The sequence below is a fragment of the Spodoptera frugiperda genome, chromosome 30, assembly GCF_023101765.2.
Source record: "Spodoptera frugiperda isolate SF20-4 chromosome 30, AGI-APGP_CSIRO_Sfru_2.0, whole genome shotgun sequence".
Classification (NCBI taxonomy): domain Eukaryota; kingdom Metazoa; phylum Arthropoda; class Insecta; order Lepidoptera; family Noctuidae; genus Spodoptera; species Spodoptera frugiperda.
Window position 1 is genome coordinate 11,688,258 of NC_064241.1, and position 22,484 is coordinate 11,710,741.

General features: G+C 40.0%; 2 protein-coding genes across 2 annotated transcripts in view; one reads left to right on the forward strand and one right to left on the reverse strand.

Annotated features, from left to right (window-relative positions):
• LOC118269806 (peroxisomal membrane protein 11C-like) lies at positions 1-5,139 on the forward strand. The gene is made up of 5 exons (XM_035585126.2): positions 1-63; positions 559-774; positions 1,465-1,629; positions 2,228-2,412; positions 3,381-5,139. Exons 2-5 carry the CDS (start codon positions 718-720, stop codon positions 3,628-3,630), a joined length of 657 nt encoding a protein of 218 aa, XP_035441019.1. The 5' UTR covers positions 1-63; positions 559-717; the 3' UTR covers positions 3,631-5,139.
• The window catches only part of LOC118270074 (uncharacterized), a 25,396-nt gene continuing 7,750 nt past the window's right edge, over positions 4,839-22,484 (reverse strand). Inside the window, exons 13-37 of the mRNA XM_050707126.1 lie at positions 22,119-22,246; positions 21,552-21,677; positions 20,392-20,539; positions 19,897-20,079; positions 19,149-19,294; positions 18,028-18,399; positions 17,520-17,613; positions 16,912-17,081; positions 16,495-16,605; positions 16,025-16,169; positions 15,381-15,520; positions 14,956-15,085; positions 14,425-14,625; positions 13,685-13,972; positions 13,253-13,442; positions 12,743-12,907; positions 11,964-12,181; positions 10,556-10,720; positions 10,095-10,222; positions 9,283-9,458; positions 8,815-8,912; positions 8,182-8,317; positions 7,697-7,874; positions 7,102-7,299; positions 4,839-6,633 (exon numbers count right to left, since the gene is read on the reverse strand). Coding sequence (XP_050563083.1) covers positions 6,396-6,633; positions 7,102-7,299; positions 7,697-7,874; positions 8,182-8,317; positions 8,815-8,912; positions 9,283-9,458; positions 10,095-10,222; positions 10,556-10,720; positions 11,964-12,181; positions 12,743-12,907; positions 13,253-13,442; positions 13,685-13,972; positions 14,425-14,625; positions 14,956-15,085; positions 15,381-15,520; positions 16,025-16,169; positions 16,495-16,605; positions 16,912-17,081; positions 17,520-17,613; positions 18,028-18,399; positions 19,149-19,294; positions 19,897-20,079; positions 20,392-20,539; positions 21,552-21,677; positions 22,119-22,246 — 4,272 coding nt within the window. The 3' untranslated portion in view covers positions 4,839-6,395. The remainder of the gene's footprint in view (positions 6,634-7,101; positions 7,300-7,696; positions 7,875-8,181; positions 8,318-8,814; positions 8,913-9,282; positions 9,459-10,094; positions 10,223-10,555; positions 10,721-11,963; positions 12,182-12,742; positions 12,908-13,252; positions 13,443-13,684; positions 13,973-14,424; positions 14,626-14,955; positions 15,086-15,380; positions 15,521-16,024; positions 16,170-16,494; positions 16,606-16,911; positions 17,082-17,519; positions 17,614-18,027; positions 18,400-19,148; positions 19,295-19,896; positions 20,080-20,391; positions 20,540-21,551; positions 21,678-22,118; positions 22,247-22,484) is intronic.

A 22,484-nucleotide genomic window follows, 5' to 3' on the forward strand; every position in this document is an offset into this window, starting at 1 on the left:
TTCATACCTGTTCTATTCAGTTCAGAACAGTAGGTACAATCAGCACAGCTATTTATTATTCAGGTAAGAAAATAAAGATTGACTTAGCACAGAGACAGAAGTTATCATACATTTACGCCCGAATACTCAAACGCTACTCAATTTTAAGTTGTACTTAAATATCGTGCTATCTCTGTCATTTTATAAAGAATTGATAGTGACAGAACTACATTTGAGAGCGTTTGAGTATTCGGGCCTTATAGATATAGATTCTTTGCTTTTGATACTAACTGCCGCCCTCAGAGACATGTAATGATTACTTAAACTATTCCTTAGTAACGATTTTGTATCGAAAACAATTGCTAAGGACTGGGTTAAGTAACCATTAAATGACTGAGGACGGTGGTAAATTGTATAATTTTTAACGAACATTATCATATCCTCTGTAACCTACTCCTGGTTCAGTAGCCAACCAATGGTTACTATTTCTGTACTGAATCAATCTTTAATCTTACCTGCTTAGTAAATAGCTGTGCTGACTGTACTAAATATCTATATTTTCATATCTAATTCACAAAGATTACAATGTCATGTGCAGATAACTACGTTTGGCTATCAAATTGATTGCTTACATAACTGTAGTAGATGTTTTTGGGAAAAACATTACATAGTTGAATACGTCAGTGTTATCGTGGGTTATTGAAGGAGAGCAGTAGCTATTGAGGTTGTTAAAGTGTCATGGCTGCTGTGAACGAATTGGCTGATCTGTTGCAGGCGCACGCTAATCGGGATAAGGTAGGAAGAACTTATATTAATAATAATTATGATATGTGATACATGTACTACCTGTTTACTTATGTAAAGATAAAGTAGGTATGTGTGATACTTCATTTATTGGTGTGGTGATATTATTACGATATTGGTAAATAAATTATGTACTTAATCAATGATTGCACATGTGCTTGCATTTTGTGAATGAATTTTGTTTTCAGTTCAAGATATTTTTTTATTGTTTGATTATTATAGGTATCTTTATTGGTTTATGTGATTCGATTGAATCAGTTAAAGTCGCTGGTAGATTGGTCTTGTTTAAATTAAACCAGCTACTCGTATTTTCAAATCAGCCGGATCAAAAAGGAACCTTAAATCGAAACACCAGAAAGCATACTTTTACTTATTACTTGTTTACACATTACAAGACACAATCACATAAGCATAGCAAATATTCAAAGTGCAATGTGTGTTTGTTCTTCACATTACCACATCTTCACCTAACGAAATTGACACTCTTTACGCGCCAAATTTTTATCCATTCATCCATAGTATATAAATAGTACTTGTACTTACTTATTATTTATATCGTTTGAACTTGAAGGTTTTTTAGTACAAAGCGCTGTTGAAGGATAGTGATACAAATATTTTTTTTTATATTTATGCTAGTTTATATATTATATCTTTACTGTATGATACCTTGTCTCTATTTAGGTGGTAAACCTAGCATGCTACGCTCTGAAGCTATGGGGCTCTACAGCCAAGCGGCAGGACGTGATGTCAGCGAGCGCGCGACTGGCGGCCGCCCGCGCCTGCATGCGGCTCTTCGACGATGCTATGGCTCTCAAAACTGCACTCGCTTACGGATTTGGAACGAAAGTAAGTTATTTCATGAAAAGCATTTGTCAACTTAAATGTTTTGAAACTTTAAATAAGTAGATGTAAATAAGTAAGTAACAGTAAGAAAAACCTACCCGGTTGCCTGACAGTAGGTACAGGCACATGGCTGTTGAGTCTGAATTTTGTTATACCAAACTAGAAGTTTGATAATAACTGATAGTCTGAAAGAAGAAGATAGTAAAATAAGAATACATAACAGAATAGAGTCAATATTCAGATTTGGGGCTCCGGCTCGAAGCAGGAGTAGAGTTCGTTATAGTCTGACACTCCCACCTTATTCAGGGCAAGAGTAATTTAATGGTTTTGTACCTTTTTTAAGGGGGGAAAATTATCCAATAGATTCTCCCGCCTTGAGCGAGGCGAGAGGGAGTGTCAGACTCTTACTGACTAAATACCACCCCGTTACTACTCCTGCTTTTCGAGCTGGAGCCGGAGCCCCGGTAAAGCGCTAGGCAGTCCGCGGCTCCGGATAATAGTTTTGCACTTATGAAGGTGTTTTTTAAACCTTACTAGCCACCTACCGTATAGAAGGAAGAGCCTTTTATAAGGACCAAATCACAAAAGCATTTTCTTGCAGGACGGTTCATTCTGGGGTACCCTGGGCGTGGCAGGCAGTGCGTTCACCCTGGCGTACCTCCAGGCTGAGAAACTATCGTTCCTCATAGACACGGGCATGCTGCACGTGTCCAAGGACACAGAGTTCAAGATCCGGACGGCACACAAACTGTTCTGGTCACTGTCGGCGTTTGTCGGCTTCCTCAGGTTCGTTAGAGATAGGTTTACAAAGTTACAAAAGAATTTATTTGTTCTGTACCTTATTTGATACCTCTTCTTTTGAGAAATAACTTTTTGACTGGTTAAGGAAGCTTTTCTACTAAAGATGTGCTATGTAGCTATGCTACGAAGATGTAATAGATAAGCTGTGAAACTATGTGACTGTTTCCACTGATACTAAGATATGTAGCTGTGTGAGGAAGATGCGTAGCTCGAGTATGCAATGTATCGATAATGGGGATGCCATCCATAGCACGCATCTCTCCATATAAAAAACATAGCTTAGCTGAGTCTGTTTCCACCAGTGCTCTGCGTAGCAACGAATATGATTGGTGGAAGCCAAAAGTATCTACAGCAACATAGCATAGCACATCTCTAGTGGAAAAGCTAAGTGGCACTAAGAGCTATTTTGTAAGACATTTGTTAACTATTGGTGTTTCTACCCTAGAAGTGAAGCTAGGCGACCAAGATTGTTTTATCTTAATGACACTGATCTCAATAAGGGCTTATCATGACACTGACAGTAATCCTACATTTCGAGCAGAATATGATAATTTAATAAAAAGTTTGGCTTACACATTTATTGCTTTTATTATTTACTACCTATAAGCCATTTGTTAATTTATTACATTCAGAAACATAAATATTGTAAATATTTTTATGAAGATTACTAGTCCTATATCTTTACTATTTCAATTATTTATTTCTGTCGAACCCTTGTAAGTAACAAGTCTTTAAAATATCTAAACACTTCAATAATAAAAATGAAATCAGCAATAGTTTAACAAAAATCTGCTCAGATTCACTATTTGACTTCGCAGACCAAAATAAATTTAATATAATTCACATCTCTACAAAACACCCCAAAATACATCATCACAAAGGCCTCAAATACATACAAGAAACAAAGAACTAAAACTTAAACTAAATAACTACAATAACAATTACAATCACAGATCAATCCGTGCCCTCAACGCGTCATCAGAGGCTCTAAGACGACCAGACCGGACGAAGTGTGCGCCTGCAAGGTTCACACAGGCGTCCCTGACCACCACCAAGTTCCTGCTGGACACCATACATGCAGTCAGCTGGCTGCCACCTGGCTGGCTGTGGGGGAGCAGGCTCAGTGTACCACAGGCTAGTGGTATCGCCACCGTATCCGCTGTACTGGGGCTCGTCATACATTACCATGGGAAAAGGTTTTAGAATGCGTGTGACATGAAAAGACTCTCAAAGTAAAGTGTTGTGTACAAATGCCAATATATAAGGTACTTATTATTAACTAGTGCATCACCCCAGCTTCGCATGGGTGCAATGGTAATAATGCATGTTTTATACATATAAACCTTCCTCTTGAATCATTCTATCTATTAAAAAATACCGCATCGAAATCTGTTGCGTAGTTTTAAAGATTTAAGCAAACAAAGGGACATAGGGACAGAAAAAGCGACTTTGTTTTATACTATGTAGTGATCCTAATCTGTTAGGCAATCGATTTTCAACCGTATGACTTTATAATAAAGTTGTATGTTGGTAAAAAGGACAATTTGGTGTAGCTTGTTTATAATAAATATGGTAGCATTATTGGCATTTGTACCCACAATACTTAGGGAGATATGAGAGAAGAGATTAAGTCGAATTTTATTTAAGCATAATTTATTTAAATTATTAACTAAGTGAAATATTGCTCAATGAAGTTTTAATTTAGACTTACCTGCCTTGTAAATAAGTGCTAAAATAGTTGTAATCAAGTCTCAGGACCCAGTCACATAATATAAGTGATATAATACATATATTAAAAGATATGTTCTAACGAGTACTTGGGACATGTTTGCGAACACGTGTAATAGTCATCTTTATCAATAAGCGACTGATAACATCTGTCACGAGTGGACATTGATCTTTATAATATAGATAATATTCAGCTCAAACTGTGTGTCAAATGGTATTAGAATATTTAAAAGATAATTTGGTTCATACTTTCGTTTTTATATGATTCATTGTTGAAATCTTTAAAAATGGTCCACGACTTATTCCTAAAGCAATAAGTACAGTCAGTGCCACTATTTAGTGTGTAGGTACGAAAATAAAAATTGATTCAACCATTGGTTGACTACTGAACCGACTAATGGCTTGGTTAAAAACCATATACATACTTAATAATAGCTACTGTCTCTGTACTAAGTTAATTGTTTATTTTGTTATCTGCATACCAAACAACTGTGCTGACAGTACCTTTTTAAATTTACGTGAAATGTGCCATTCAAACCTAGAGCTTGCTAGGTGTGAGCTGTGGTTGATTGCAATTGCAAACAATGTAATATATTTCTAATATAATATAATATTTTAGTGTTAAAAAGTATTTATTATTGTAATAGATGTAAGACTTAAATATTGTAAAATAATAAACCCAGTTAATTAGAAAATTATATTTATTTTAAAGCTAACATAACATTGTTTTATTTGAGCAACCAATTCATCAATCAGAAGCATTATTGATTGTAACATTTTGTTTCATAAAAAAACAGTACACATCTCATTTAATTGAATTGTAATTAATAATTATATAGAGTTGGCTGAGAATAATTTTAAAAAGAGTATTATTAAATATACTATAATATTAAAACGGTGAGCCTGTCACCCAGTACGTGTGATATGTTTATTTATACAATACATACATAGCATAATAATATATTACATACCAGCACTTAACAATTGTTTTATTACATTAAACTAACAAAATTTGAATAGACACAATTTACCGATCTATCTTCTGTTATTGGGATTGTGTTAAATAATAATTCATAATTCAATTTTTTTAAACGTTACCCCCACACTAGGCATTTCTCCTGTGTCATGGGTGCGTTTACAAACATACAAGTTCACATACACATGACACCCTGACCCGAAACAACAGTTTGTGGATCACACAAAGAGTTGTTTCGTGCGGGAATCGAACCCGCTACACGGTATGCGGCAGCCGGTTGCCCAGTCACTACGCCAACCGTGCAGTCTTTAATTTTAATAAGAATATAAAAAAAACATTTGGTAGCTAATTAATAATTTTGTCATACATTTGACTAGTACACATATTAATAAGGAATTTTCGAAACAGTATTTTAATAACTAAAATAATAAGGATTTACAATGAACTAGTATTTAGTCTTTCGCTAATACCTTTAGGAATGGATATTCATAACTAGATTATAAAAAAAAAACAAATAAGTCTTTTCTAAATACATAATTAGTAAGTAAGTTTTTAAACTGACATGGTAATTTGTTAATGACTATGTGAGTTTCCGATATTTCAGCACTGTTGCAAGCGCCATGATCACGGAAACTCATGGACATAAATAAACATGGTAAATATCATGTCTCAGGTTCTAATGATAGTATTAAAAATTTCATAAAATTTTAGAAGTATTTTTATCAGTCATACGCTATGAAGCGTTTCCTCTCTTTATACTTTTCTATCTATACGGTAGACATTTTCACTTTTATTACACATTCAGTCACAAATAATAAACTTAAATTACTATAATAATATCGATTTAAAATTGGTTCGTCTACAGAGTATTATTTAAAAACATTCTAAAGGTGTACGTATTTATTTTTAGCGTTGCGCATTGTACCACGACATGCGCAACTTAGCGCAAGTTACACAGTTTTGCGCAACTTTTATTAAAAAATAATTTTATTCTAAATTTTGGCAAGGCTTAGCAAAATAATACTATAATTATATACAGTTTTATGTAACTTGGGTGTACATTGTATAGCGGCATTATCTATATGTTTCATCAAAGCTTCCAAGTTTACTTTAAAACATTACAAGCTAGTTGCGCAAACTACTTCTCTCCGTAAAGGACACGGCATTTAACACTTTATTCTCACTACTATAAAGAGCAAATTAGACTGCACATTATTCATAATAAAATTCGTTAAAATAACTACACTACATATAAAGACAGTCTTTAAACACTTACATTATTTTCTTCGGGAGCTAATTTCATTTCGTGTTGGAAGTATTTCTCATACTTTGGCCATAGTCTGATGGCGAGTCTAACTAGTTTGGTGAGTTGCGGGGAGGCGGCCCACGTGATGACGTCACTGTTGGCGCCCAACGTGGTACTGCAGGCGGTCTCATAGTTCCGGCGTGCGTTGTCGTCGGGGGACATCACGCATTGAGCGTAGCGGCAAAGGATGCGATGGCTGGAAGGAAAATAAGAAATGATTAACAATTATTGTTATTTAGCTACCTAGTGAAATGTGACGTTAGTATGATAGTACTAAATGGGGTTTTTTGAGGGGGGAAAACATCCAATTACTTCTCCCGCCTTGGACCATAGAGAGCGCGTATCAGACTCTTACTAACTAAAAACCACTTCGTTCCTACTCCTGCTTTTCCAGCCTCTATATCACGCTAGGTAGTCCGCAGCTCCGGTAGTACTAAATGGGTTAAACTGTTTCTCGTCTTATGAATGTGTATGAAAGTTTGTCAGATGGCTCTATTTTAAACGGCGTAATTTTTAGGTAGATATTTTTACTCTCGACTCGACGTTCCGCAGTTATTTGGCAGTAAACTTCTCCCAATTGATGATTTCTCCAATTACATGTTATTTAAAAACCACTCTTCCAGCTTAGTAATAAGATCTATTATTGTTAATAAGCAGTACTCACAGTGCAGTAGGTTTATCAGTATCAGTATGCATAGTGACGACCCTGAGTATAGACCGGCGCGGTGTCTCTGCCCAGCGCGACACTAGCGACCGTGCGCACGCGCAGCTCTCCCGTGCTTCATCAGTATCTTGTGGGAGCGAGACAGCTATACGGCACGCGAAGCATATCCACACCGCTATCATTGGTTCGTTGTCCACGCTATTGGAAAATAAAATGATATTTTTATATGCGACCTTTTTATTTGTATGGTTGCTTATACATATAACAAAATGTGAATGAAGCAGCCCTAGTCAGTGATAAAAACAAAATACTAGGTGTTTGTGATTTTTTGTATTCATCTATTATGATTGGCTATCTATATACTTGTTTTTCTTTTTTTTTAATACATTAGGCTTTTCTCCTGGGTTATGGGTGCCTTTTTAAAACATGCGTGTTCATGAGCGGCGCTGATCGCTCACCATCAGGTGAGCAGACGGGTGTCTGCTCGTTTACCCTCTATTTCATAAAAAATCACAAATTGTTACATATAAATGAAGCAAGCTGGAACGATAGCTGTTTATGTTTCATCCAATATTATATGTATTTATAAACGTACAAGTGTATGTCAGCGGCCAGTAGTGCAGCGAGTAGGTCGTGCAGTGCGCGCGGGGTGTGCGTGTGTGTGAGTGCGGCTGCGTACGCGGCGTGCAGGCGCGCACGCACGCACAGCGGACCCCCCTCGCGCCACGGACACGACTGCCAGCGGGACGATACCTCGCCCCAACCTACTGGCTCTGGGGAAACACAAATAGATGTGATTACCACTTGTCTAATTTAGTACTTTTTATCTAAATGTCAAAAACTATACACACTTTTCTATGAATTTTGTCTGATAGATGAATTTTAACGTTACATAGCATACTTGTTTCTTAAAAGCTAAAACATTTTAAATCATAAGTAAGTACCTATAATTAATTGCAGTTTAAACCGATTAGGTTTATCAGAAAGCTGGTGCTTGCTCTCTGTAGAATATGTAGTCCAATAGATTACACACGACACCCCCAGGGGGTGGGGTGGTAGCAAATGTATTAATGCTCTCACCAGTACAGAGTAGCAGTGCCCGCACAGCGGTGTCGGCGAGCACGGCGAAGTACTCGAAGGCAGTCAGCGCCGCCGCCGCCGATACTGTGGCGCGGACCAAGCGGGGACTCGCGCTGGATACCCACGATACCCACACCTGCGGGTAAGAAATGTGGGGTAATTAAATAGGCATATACAGACACAAAGGTCAGATGTGCTTGTTTGATTTATAAAATAAAATTTTGTCTTTGTCTGCCAATAGAAAACTGTTGAAGTCAAATCCTCCGCTAACGTCGGTCACCGGTGACCCCCGTAGCGTTCAATGAGTTAAGGTAAGTTTTAAGTGCAGTATATTGTCAAAAACATAATTATTTAAAAAAAACATAAATGTGTATCATATGTAATTGTCAATATTAAATTAACAACTGACGCTCGATACGTCTTTGGTCGCACTATGCTTTACATGACTATAATAAGCCCATGGCGTAGCCTGAAACTAGTCGAGTAAGGCAGACACATAAAAATTGGAAATATGTATGACAAAGATCAATGATCATATTAATATTTTATGAAAAAAAAAACAACACTCCTGTAAATAGTAATTTTAAAACAAAGGGTATTTTCCTTGTAAACTAAAATTATAAAGTTTCTTACCGGTAAGGCAGAGGTCGCTGCAGGCTCTATACACATGATGACGACGGCGCGAGACATCAACTCCTCCAGCTCTCCTCCCGACTCTTCTAAATGTGGCGCTGGAAGGCAAAGGGTTCACTTTCTTTATAAATGGCACTGAAGATCTACTTTCGAAATGGGTGACATGTGAACGACTTGTATGGAAAATTATTTGCGAGACCAAATTATGAGATTTTATAAATTTACGTCTAGAATTTTAGTTCTGCAATTACATTAAGACTAGATCTAGCAAATGAACATGTCGTTAAGCTTATGGTGAGTGATCAGCGCCACCTGCTGGCATCCAAATAGTGCTACGCAATACCAGAGGAGTTACAAGTTCGTTGTTGCGTAACTCGATTTACGATTTGTCTATCTTGGCTCAAATTATGTAAAGCGCCTAAAATAATAAACAATATTAGTATATAAATGTCCACATGTACAACGTACCTAACATCTCCATGACGCGCAGTAGATGCGCAGTTTGCGCAGTGACATGCGCAGTTAGCGCAGGGGCGCACGCGGCGCGCACCCACTGCGACACTCCGCGCGCACGCTTCAGGCAGGACAGGGGCTCTGATGATGCAGGCTGGAGGGTCGATAGCTCACAGGCTACCAGGATCACCCTGGTGTATAAATATCATATTACTATAAGTGCATCATTCAGTAATTAAGAAACGAATTTGGAAACCATTTCGTACAATTTGATTATGCAGACCAAACATATAAATAAGATAAGTAAACTTTCACCAACATCATCAACACTCTTCTACAAAAAGGGGAAGTTTGCCACAATATCCCCCTTTTTAAAGGGGGAAAAACCTCCAATGACTAGGAATACTCATTGGATGATTTTTCTCTTGTCTTGGGCGAGATGAGAGGGAGTGTCAGACACTTACTGACTAAAAAGCACCCTGTTCTTACTTCTGCTTTTCGAGCCGAAGCCTCGGCAACTCATCAAATCTTCCGCGACCCCGTAATAAATACTACATTTTTCAGGCGCATTTAAGATCGTGGTTTAAAAGGTCCAGTTTTGTTAGAAAACATATGCGTAGTTGTGTAAATGTGTAGTTCCTCAATCGGTTTGTACGACACCCACGCGAGGGGAAGGGGGACTAACATATGTATTCTACTCTACTCTAGTAGTAATTTTTTTTTATTATTTTTCTTGACATATTAGACATTATATTTTACCATTAGATGATTGCTTACGCTTCAACATATCTTAAATATCAATGTTATAAATATCAAATGATAGTTACTTGAACTGCGGCAGGTCGTGGTACGGCACGGCGGGGTTGTGGTGCACCATGTAGAACCGGTCCAACGCCTCGTCCAGCGCCGGCTCCGGCAGGCGCCGCCATGGTAACTGGCACGCTTCTTCTAGTATCTACTCGAATAAATAAACAAGTATTGAGAGTTAGAATAAAATAGATAATCGTTTCACATCAGTCACATGTCACATCTACCGGTTAAAAATTCCATTATTTAGTCTAAGCTCCCCTAGATACGTATAAAATACTTGTTTTGTTTTTATGTTATAAGCCGGTAAACGAACAGGCGGGTCACCTAATGGTAAGCAATCGGCGCCGCAACCTTTTAGGGATTAAACATTTGGAGACACGGGATGAGGGATAGAGGGAGGATTGATTGATTTTATTATTTATCAACCAATTAGTTTCAATTATTTTCCATTAATAGGTAATTATGTTCAAGTTATTACCTGTTGTGAGTGTGGCAGTAACGTCCCCGTGAAGAAATACAGTAGCTGCGCTAGATGCGGCGCCAGTTGCGCAGGTTCACAGCCGCGCAGCAACGTGTCTGCGCGTGCGCAGCCCCACGTGTTAGTACACCAGGACGTCAGCTCGCGGTCTGTGTGATTTGATATCTGTGTACAATGGATAAACAGTTGCAAAATAATCAGGGGTTAAAAAAACGGGGTTTTTAAACATTTAGATTTTTTATTGGTTCGTGGGTTCAACATCTAAATGACACGCTTTCCATTGTACCACCAACATCTCCCCTTTTTAACCCCCGACGCCAAAAGAGGGGTGTTATTAGTTTGACGTGTCTGTCTGTCTGTCTGTGGCATCATAACTCCCGAACGGATGCAGTGATTTCAATTTAGTTTTTTTCGTATGAAAGGGGACTTATGTGCGAGTGTTCTTAGACATGTTTGATGAAAATCGGTTGAGCCGTTTTAAAGTTATGGGCGGTGAAAGTAACGTAAGCGGGAGATTAACCGAAGATCTGCAAATATACTGGGGATGGGGTCTCAAATGAAACCGCACTGAAAGAAGATATTGAAAGATATTATTTTTTCATAATAACAAAAATAAAAAATTGATTAAAAAATAAATTAAAAATTTAATAACAAAAATATTTTTTTTTTAATTTAACGTTTTATTATAAACAAAAAATCTTGCACCAATGTAATCTTTAGCCTACTTATAGAAACAAAAACTAGTAATTAATAAGTCAAAAAAAAAGCGAACGAGCTTGACCTTAGGTGTAATCTTTACCTTAACAAGAATCGAAATTATAGTAAGTATATGTAATATACTAAGCCTAACTTAACCTAACCTACCTATAAAAAGTATGAAATAAAAAATTAAATTAAAAATTTAAAAATCCCCCGACACAAAAACTTAATTTCCCTTTAAAAAGTAAAAAATAATAAAAGAAACTTAATCTTAAAGTACCTAAGAATGTACTAATAATTCTAAAAAAAAATACGTCTCGTTGGGGGACCGCATTCATACGGACTGCACACCGCCGCCCGCGCCGCTATGTTTCTATTTTCTGCATTATAGTTAAGTACTTAAACAGTAAGTAACAAATAATTAGGAGCGGTCCCCCAACGCGACGTATTTTTTTTTAGAATTATTAGTACATTCTTAGGTACTTTAAGATTAAGTTTCTTTTATTATTTTTTACTTTTTAAAGGGAAATTAAGTTTTTGTGTCGGGGGTTTTTTAAATTTTTAATTTATTGAGAGGATAATCATATGTGTCGTTCCAACCAGAATGAGGCGAGTGGGTGAATGTCAGACTCTTACTAACTAATAACCACTCCGTTCCTACTTCGAGCCAGGGCAATAAAAATATTCCCTAATTTGATCCAATGCTTACCTGTAAAGCCTGCTGCAAACACTTGCCATAGAACCACTGGTGCTCCGACCAGGGCAGCTTGGCCATCTCAGCGAGTAGGGCGGAGGCCTGTACTCGGGCTTCCTGCAAAGCGGGACCCGAGGCGGGGCCCGGGGCGCCGCCCGAGCCGGGGCCCTGCGCCGACATGTACGACTGCACGCACCACTCGAATATTTGCTGCAGGAGGTGGATCTCTGTGCCTGGACAGAATTAATTCCAAAAATGTGTAAAAACTAAAGAAGTAAGTGCTTTCAAATTAATATCCCGTCTTATAAGTTTTTAAACTGACATGGTCACTAACACTATTATTAGAACTTATGACGGGATCATGGCGCTTGCAACAGTGCCGAAATATCGGAAACTCACCAAAATGAATAAACATGGTAAATATCCCGTCATAAGTTCTAATAATAAAATATCCCGTCTTTTTAAAGTACTACATATTTAACATTGTACCCAGAATATGGCTGTAGGCTCACCCCCTATTACCGGGCAGCAACGATCCTCTATATAATAAACTTGATCCCCTTAATCTGGGATCTCTAACTCTCAAAAAAACCTCTTTGTAGTCCAGCAGTGGTCTCTCACAGATTATTGATGATGATTTCAAATTTTGAAACCCTTTTTAATAAGATTGAGGGAACATTGTATGATAATGGCAAGCAATCAGTAGTACTGCATGAGGTGTCCATGGGCAGCGCCGTTTGATTACCAATCCGTTAGCTTAACATAGAGTAGGTATATAATATTATGTTACTAACCAGGACAGTCCAGCATGACCTGGTGCACACAGTCAAGGAAGTGCCGGAGCATGGGCGTGTAGGCCTCCAGGTCGGCGGTGGACGGCAGCAGGGGCGGAGCGCCCGCCTGGGGCGACACCCACGCACACCACGACTCCTGCAGCCCGGACCACGCGTACCATGCCACTGCGGATCACATGTCACATTTTACTTCGCTGTATTTAACATTTGTCAACAACATGACCAGGTAGTGAAGCATACCTGAGTCAAAAGGAATTAAAATTGATTAGTACAATAGACGGCATTTAGCTAGTGTAGAGTGCCAAAAACATCTAATGTTATGTCATTTTTTTATGATTCGGTGAGAAAAGGGGGAGCTGTGTTGACGTTACGTTATTAGGTAATTTCTTTTTAAATACTATAAATTACTGAAATTGTACTTCGACTGCAAAAAAATATTTAAATTTAATTATATAATCAATATTTTTCTATTTTTTTAATTATAAGATTAAGATTTTTTTAATTAGTTACCCCTGTCGGGCGTGTAGCTGAGTGCCCGTGCAGCGTGCACGAAGGCCCGCAGCAGTGCGTGCAGTAGACGCGCCACGTGCACGGCGTGCATAGCCTGCACGGCCTGCACGGCTTGCAGCGCGGGGCCCGCCTGCACGCGCGTGCGCGCCTCCCACCACACCACTCCCAGCTCGCGAAGTATGTGGCCTAGCTGTAGGGAATGTAACACGTTTTATAGTGTCTTGAATATATTGTGCTTGTAAATCCACTATTGGATTCTTGACAACTAGTCAAATTAAATACTATTTCAAATTGTTAAATCAAAAGTTTTCTATGAAATTGGTACGAGACTGTGAGTTATGTATGTTACTTAAGTAACTATAGCTCGATCTCTACTAGTTCTAGTGGTCAACAAAATTAAACATAAATTTAATACCATTATGCTATTTATACCTGATCAAAAGGCACCGCCGAGGCTTTAGCATCCACAGCTCGGATGAGATGCACCCAGTGTCCGGCCGGCAGCTTGTTGTCCACGGCTGCGCCGGCGCATGTGACGAGATGCTGGCCAAGTTCCCTCGCGTCCAGCAACACTGCAGTATGCAGCCCCAGCAGTTCCACCAGCATGCAGTGCTCCGCTTCAGGCGTGGGACCCCAGCGCTGGACTGTACGGAGTAAGGCGTCCAACATCTCTTTACGTTGGGCAGCGTCCGCAGTTTCCGACCAGCGACTCATTTCGAACTAGAAGGGATATAAAACCAGTTTGGAAGTATCCAAGCATTAAAGTTTCCTGCTATGTTTAATCATTTATGGAGTTTTAACAGTTTTAGATTTTGACTTGCTGTATACCATAACTAAGATTTCATAGTAATTGCTTTTCGTGAATTACGCCCGAATACTGAAATGCTACTCAATTTTAAGTTGCACTTAAATATCGTGCTATCTCTGTCATTTACAAAGAATTTGTAGAGACAGAACTATTCTTGAGCGCGTCTTAAAATTGAATGATGTTTGAGTATTTGACCATTACTCACCTAAACATAAATTACATTATTACGTTATGTTAAAAAAATATTTATTGTGTTTATCACTGTAAAGACAAAGTATTTCTAAGATAAGTTAGCAAATGATTTTCCAACTTTCCCTAAAAGATCTCAACCAAAACACCACGTTACTGCTTCTAAACTACTTACCTTAGACAAATAACTGAACAGTGTATGCGAAGGCAGCTGTGTCCCCAGCAGCTGCATGTAGACGAGGGGCCAGGCCTCCGCCGGCAGCTGCCGCGGCGCCAGCAGGGCTCCGCACAGCGACTGCTGCAGGGAGCTGCTGGAGCGCTTGCCCCACGAGCCCAGCAGCTCCGCACATATACGCCCGTTGTGGCATATCCAGCGCTGGAATACATTCCGCATTGTCAATAACTAGCTTCTGCCAAACCCATGCCAATCATTGCCAATCATTCCCATGAAAAAGTAGCCTATGTGTTATTCCAGACTATAATCTACCCTTGTTTCAAATTTTATCCCGATTCCTTCAGCTGTTTTAACGTGTGAGTCACAAACTAATTATTTATTTTACAATGTATCGAATAAATCTGAATTTATATTATCAGAAGTCTAAGTCCATAATGATTCTTTGTAGATTTAATTGTTTAATATATGTATTATAATTAAATATTTTTTTAAACTCCAATGCACTATTTAAATAATACGAATATTAATTACCTCAGCAAGTTGTGAGACGAGTGCGTGGAGTAGTGCGGAGGCCGGAGTACATGCGGCGCAGTGTGGTGCGCCCGCGCAGCGCCACGCACGCTCCACTACACGCACCGCCGCCTCACTACTGCGGGTACGTCTGGAGGGAGGACAAGGGGGTTAGAAACGTGGTTACATTTGGAAATCTTGTTATCAAGTGTGGGAGATGCTTCGATAGGAATGGACCGACTGGACTGGAGTGACACCACAGCCTCACAGATATAATCGGCGTGAAAGGAGTTTATTGGAAGCCAATTTTAAAAATCTTTTATCCTCAAAAGACCAGCAACACACTTATAACTTCTTTGGTGTTTTGTGTATCCATGGTCGGCGTCGATTGTATATAATGTATGCCTGTTTGCCGGTTTATGTCACGAATAAAAAAAGCATGTTACCTAGCAATAGTATGCAGCGCGGCGGCAGTCCGCGCAGCGTGTGGTCGTGCCCGCGCGAGTCGCCGTAGTGCTGCGCGCGCGCTGCTGCGGTTGTCGCGCACGCCGCGCTCCGCATCCACTGATACGCACCACTCTTGCTCCTATACCAATATCGATACAACTTTAATAATGCCAATATACACTTCTCCGTCAACACAAAAAAGAAGTAAGACTGCCTCGTTGGTCTAGTGATCGCAAAGTGCGACTGGGGGTGCGATACCCGGGTCTAACAAAGTATTGCTGGGCTTTTTCGAAAATTTTTCAGTAGTATCCCGGGTGTCTGGAATTTTGCCCAGTATATGACAATAAGCTCACCCCCTATTAAATGGCACTTGTATGAAAAGTGGGTGTACATTGTATAATGACATTACGTGCCGTAACGTGAACCCTCTGCCTTCCCTTTCGGGGATAAAAGCCGTGACATTGCAATACAAAAAAGTCATAATTTTAGTACAACTTAAATTATGTATATCCAATTTTGAGAAAGATCCACTACCCAGTCTTAGCGATAACCTAGTCAAACTATCATCCCCATTCTCATCGAATAATTCAATAGTTTTTTTATTAATTTTACAAAATGACGATAAAAATGAACAGATACATACCGGTATATAGATAGTGATGTGCTTGCACTTGTTAGCGCACTGCTTGCGCACGGGCGGCAGGGCGCGGCGCACGCGCAGCGCCGACACCAGCTCCCACAGCCGACCGTCCAGGGACGACACGCGACCCACCTCTGTACACCACTCCCTGGTTCATACGGAAGAAAGACAAGTGTAATATTCAACATCAAAATTATATTTTAAACCTTAATCCTTTGTAATAAAGTGGAAAATCTATTGATGAAATTTAAGCCTTTAACCGCCATCAGAAAACTGTTGACAGCAAATCCTCCACTAACGTAACCTACGTTAGTGGCCGGTACCTACGTAACGGTAAACGTGTTAAAAGATTGGATATAAGTTTTATGTGTCTGTACTCATTATGAGTTATGCGATTTTGAAATTTATAGCAAAAGCATTAGAGTCTGTAATACACTTGCATACTGAAATAAACATGGTAAATAATAACTTACTGCGCAAGTCTCTCGATGTCTTTCAAATGTTTGTCGACTAGAGATAGCAGCGTACGCGCATCTTTGAAGTCCACGTCCTCCACTGGCGACTTGATTACTGATCGCTTCCTTCTGGAGAAGAAAAAGAAATATTAAGTATTGCGATTATTTTGGAACACAAAATCGGAGGTCCATTTCCCCCTCCCCAATCTTCTTAATCCCCGATTCCCGAATAACAACCCTTAAATTCCTAACCCCCAAAAAGCCGGCAACGCACTAGTAACGCCTCTGGTGTGATAAGTATGCAGGTTTAATGGCGTATTTCATTAAAAAAAAAATTGGCGTGTGTACAGTCAAATTATTATGGGGATTTGGGATTTGAAGAATGGGGACTGGGGTAGGGGGGATTGATAATGATCATGATGATCTATGACGTACCTCCTTCTAGAATGGTCTTTAATCCTGAGTATATTATCGACAGCTACATGGAAGGGTGTCTGTGGAGGGGCGGCGTCCTGCGCCGGCGGTGCAGTGGGGAGGGGGAAGCTGTCCACTTCTATACACGGTACTGGACGGACCACTGCACGCTTCCATGCTGCTTCTAACGCCTGGAAAAGAGATTGAAATTAAAAAACATCAAGAGAAGGTGGCCGTTCTAAAATGTAGATTCCTATGGAGAAGAACGAGCAATAAACTCCATCGTAACTCATAAAATTATTTAGTATGCAGTTAATAAAAAAACAATATTGATTTAAGACAAAGGCAGTAACCAATAAGCTCGGTACATATCTGACAGAAGATACGTCGCGTAATATCGGTTGCATAACACCAGAACTGACAAAATGTATAGAAAAATACTTGACCGTTCACACTCAACTGATTATACGTTAGTGCGATCGATGATACACTCGGCGTATTTTACGTCAGATATGAACCGACCCCTAGTTGGCTAGTAATCCTACCTGCATACTAAATAATTAGACTGATATACACTATATATATAGTACGTAACCTGTATTTATATTCCAGTATTGTGGTAGACTTACCTGTTCCGGTATGAACCTGGCCAGGTCGGCGTAGTGTGGCGGCACACGGACTTTGTCGCCTTCCTCCAGCCATGACAGGTATTCGTTAAACATCCTAAACACAGAATAATAAGGCAATTACAAAAACTAATAAATAACCTTTGAGATGCTGGGCAAACCAGAAAAATAAACTTGGGAAATAAACTTATACAAAATATGTACTACTATGTGTTAACTGACTGCCTCGTTGGTCGAGTGGTCGCAAGTACGACCACTAGGGGTTTCGAGAAAACCCCTTGCGTGCGATTACTACTGCATTTTTTTTTCAATAATTTCTCATTTGTAGCACGGACGCTGGTATTGTACCCAGTGTATAACAATAGACAAACCCCCTATTACATGGGACTTATAACACAAATGGTGAAAAGTGGGTATACATTGTACAGTGGCATTACGTGTTGTAATGTGCATCTCTGCCTACCCCTTCGGAGATAAAAGGCGTGACGATACGAGAAAAATGGTAACTTACTTTTCAGCCCCAGCATGATAAACAATGAGATTATAAACATTCCTCTTGGCATCAACCGCCTCACTATTCGGACTCGATTCCTTCTCACTGCGACTATCGTCCTCAGTATCGCTGGACTCACTCGATTCTCCCGTCAAATCGACTATCGATAAGGCTGGTAACAGACCATCTTCCATTTTGGACGGACTCGCTTTTTCCGCTCGAGATATCGATTGTGTGTCGCTAGTATCGATTGATTTGTGCTCGATTTTCAGAGCTTCACCTTCGTTGTGGTGGTAGGTGATCGTTTCCTGGAGTTTTCGTTTCAGTTGGGCAAGTGTACGGGATTTTATTAGACCGCTGAAGAATAGCGGGCCTACTGCTGGTACTGACCTGTGTAAAATATTAATATAATGTTATTTGTAAAGGATAGCAATATAGCTCAGGTTTGAAGTAGTAGTAGGATAGGTATGGTGTTTAGTCAGAAAGAGTTTGACACTCACGCTTTACCTAGAGCGGGAGGAACCATTTTATATGGCGACAGCAGATAGAATTCGCGCATAGACAGTCAACGAATAAATCAACGGATGACGATATCTTAGGTAACTTTATTCTCTGTTTCTTGCACTGGTGACATTGACATGATCGGAAAACGAGGATCCTCCGACCAGGCGAGGTGATCATCCCTGGCAGGCTTTATGTCCAACTGTTGTTCGTTGGGATTTTCTATCCAAGTTTATTCGCATTTTAACTTCATATGTGCGATATAGGATTTATGACGTCATCCGTTGATTTGCTCGTCGATTGTCTATGTGCGAATTCTGTACCCTTAGTACGAATTCGCTTTACATTGAAAGAAAAAAATTAAACGAGAACGGCCGGCTCTAGTAAACCAACCAATTAAACGCCGAACGCGCTCTCATTATCGACATGTAAAACGTAACCTTAGTACGAGTTTGCTTTACGTTGAAAGAAAACGAAACGACCAGTTCCAGTGAACCAACTAATCAGAGCGCCGAACGCACTCTCGTTTCGATGTCGTTAAATACAAGCAAACTCGTACTACGTCACTTGTCATGTGTCACTACAGATAATTTAAGATTTTCCTCCTCAAAGAAGTGTGTGATATAAAGAGTACCTACCCGTAGTCGGGCGGCCCCTGCAGATAGAGATGCATGTACAGGCGCCACAGCGTGAGATGCGCGGGGTGCGCGGCCGGCGCCGCCAGCGCTGCCGCCGCCGCGCGGTACATCGCCAGCTCGTCTGATGTTAGCTTCGTGCCTAGTTTCTGGAACATTATTGCTTATTGACTAATTTATTGAAAACAGTTTCGATAGTGCTATTGTGTAGTGTACTCAGATATAATAATATATTATGTGTCTCATGTTACAATTTCGGAAAAAGTCACATTGGTACTTGTCGTTAAAATAATTATTCAAATCGGACCAGTAGTTCTGGAGATTAGCGCGTTCAAACAAACAAACAAACTCTTCCGCTTTAAATTATTAGATATTAGATTATATAGATTCAATTTGACTGCACGTTTGGCCCGGTGGCTGGACAACCGGCTGCCACGCATCACGTAGCAGGTTTAATTCCCGCACGGAGCAACTCTTTGTGTGGTCCATAAATTGTTGTTTCGGGTCTGGGTGTCACATGTATGTAAACTTGTATGTTTGTAAATGCACCCACGACACAGGAGAAAATCCAAGTGTGGTAATCAACTACTTTTTTAATATAGTAAACAAAAACATTGGTTGGTTACTCATATATATGAGCTCCAATGTGACTGAAACTAATAGAGTTGTTTAACTACAATTCATATATTTAACCTTATACCTCAGGACAAATTTGTAATTCAATTAATTTGATATTTCTTGTTCTACCTACCTGCAGAGCATTATCGACGTGTATCCTGGCGTTGGCAGTACGCTGCAGGTGTAGCTGGGTGCACAGTGCACCGTGTACGCGCGCGTACTGCGCGTGGTAGGCCCGCAGTATACACTCGCACAGTAACGGCGCTGTACCAGCGTTGCGAACTGCTTGGTTTATGTGTTCTTTCGCGTTTTCCTCCTAAAAGTGTACAAATTGGTATAAAAAAATGTAATGTGTACTGATAGTGTACAGGTTAGACTTAGATCTTATTCAATTGAGCTTGTTTGTTGTCTGATTTTATACCTATGAGTATATTTTTTAGAGAAAAATCTTTAAAAATCTGGACACGATTCTAAATAAAGAGTCTATTCTATCTGTAACTGTTAAATCCAAAAGCAAACAATAGGAACTTAGACAACTACACTCAAATAGCTAATGTAATTATTATAATTCCATAAAAAAAGATCTAATTATCTTAACTTTATAATCAAAACTAAATACTAGGATTACCTGCAACAATCCAGCAGCATACGCGTCGAGTACGGGCCAGTCCCTAGTGGCGGCGGCGGCCGCGTCGGCCAGTGCGCATGCGCCGGCCGGGCCCCGCCCCCACAGTACGTGCAGCCACGCACTCAGTACACTCGCGCGGGACTCGCCGCTGTACGGGGGAACAATATATAAATGTAAGGCCCTGTTTTACGATGTCTAGATAACCGCTCCCGCTATAATAATTTCAAATAAAGAACTGTAGGTCCACTCGCTTCGGCGAATGGGAAGTTTCGAGGTACTCGAATGCGAAGTTTCGTTTAATCTTCGGCCGTAGGTTTTATTAACTTATTAATAAAATAACGTTTTATTTTTAATTTCAAATCTAAACCTATTTATTTATCTTCATTTCATTGGTTAATTTTTGTTCACAAATGTTCGCAATAAACGGGTTTGTAGTATGAAATCTCATAGTTGAAACTTTGCTAAGTTTCGGACGAAACTTTGTTTTTCATTGAATTAGAGTAGGCTCTCTGATTTGAATGACCTATCTAGCATATAAGTGATGAATTTAAAAGAAGGTAGTGAAACAGGCAGGGTCTTATGATATTAGCGGATTGCGAACATCCTCAAAATGGAACCGGGTTGCAACGAATATGTTACGAGTGCCCATCAAGACACACGCTGCAGATGCACCGTGGATGCGCAGTGAATGCATCGCAAACTCACCTTGGTAACACAGTGAGAAGGTTGTGAACACATGGAAAATACGTGCTATTACGAATGGCCAATATTATTGCGCATCTGCAACGTCATCGCATAACCATTCCCAAACCACTAGTATGATAAAGCCCTTAAGATTAAAGCTGACGGAATGCGTATGTAGAAGTACACGTAACCTCCACTTAGTTGTAATTTAAACTGCGTTGTCTAACCCGCTTGCCGATTGTCGAGATAATGGCAGATATACCATTATCTCACCTTTCATGTAGAGGAGACCCGTAGTCCAGCAATAGACTGTGAAGAGCTTTTGTTAGTGTACATAATATATAAGGACTAACAATAGGTAATGCTTTTTTTAATGGGACAAGCCCGCCACTATCTCCTTTACCGCTGTAACTCCTGTAGGCCAGGATCTACAGTAGATACAAACTTGAAAACACCATAGGTATTGCTAGACTAACCTATCCTCAAGCTGTGCCAGTATGAGCCGCAGTAGTAGATCAGCCCCGGTGACTCCGCCGCGGCCCAGTGCACGCTGCACCAGGGTCGGGCCGGAGTTCAGGAGGAGGGATATTACTTCTGCAAACCTAGTGAAAAACAAACCACATAATATAACTCTCATTAAACAACTTAAATTATGCTTTATAATTCGTTATGTATGAACTTTTAACGTGACTCGAAATTAATCGAGTTACATTATCAAACAGTAACGTGATCAAGCCGGTTGCAAATGAACCGGTTCCAGTGAAGGCCCTCCCCTCTTCCATCCAACATCCCAAACTGACCCCCTCTTCTATCCCCCATCCCTCAATCCCAACCCCCAAACCCTTAAAAGGTCGGCAGCACAATTGTAATTTCTGTAGTTTCATGAGTCTGCGACGATTGTTTTTTTGCTTACCCTCAGGTGATCCGTCTGCTCATTTGCCAATTTATGCAAGTTATATTCAGTTTCTTAGCGTACTGGATTGGTCGTTAGTTTGCCTAGCGATAAACATGGTATTATTATTATTATAATGTACGTTACTGACTTGGGCGTGTATGCGAGCGACTCGGGCGACTGCGCCATGACGAGCATGGCCCCGGCCAGGCACTGCACCGCGTCGCGGGGACGGCTGCCCGCCAGTCTACACAGCCCCGACACTCCCTCCGAACATATCTGTAGGAATAATACTTATATTTATCAATAAAGGCCTCTCATACAACAGATGCTGAAAATGTCTATGTGTTACAAATATAAATGATATTAACGGTGTGGTTCGGGCGTCGACGATCGCATCTCTGGCCTCGTATCGTATCTCGGGCACGAAGCCAGAATAGGAACAAAGTGTTTTATAGTCTAACACTCTCGTACGTCTCCCTCAGGGTGGGAGGAGTCATTCGGTCACCCCCCCCTC

Excerpts from the sequence above, each read along its gene's own strand:
- LOC118269806 (XM_035585126.2), top strand. The coding sequence starts at position 718 with ATGGCTGCTGTGAACGAATTGGCTGATCTGTTGCAGGCGCACGCTAAT. Across the intron at positions 775-1,464 it reads CGCACGCTAATCGGGATAAG|GTGGTAAACCTAGCATGCTA; the intron begins GTAGGAAGAACT and ends GTCTCTATTTAG. Across the intron at positions 2,413-3,380 it reads GCGTTTGTCGGCTTCCTCAG|ATCAATCCGTGCCCTCAACG; the intron begins GTTCGTTAGAGA and ends TTACAATCACAG.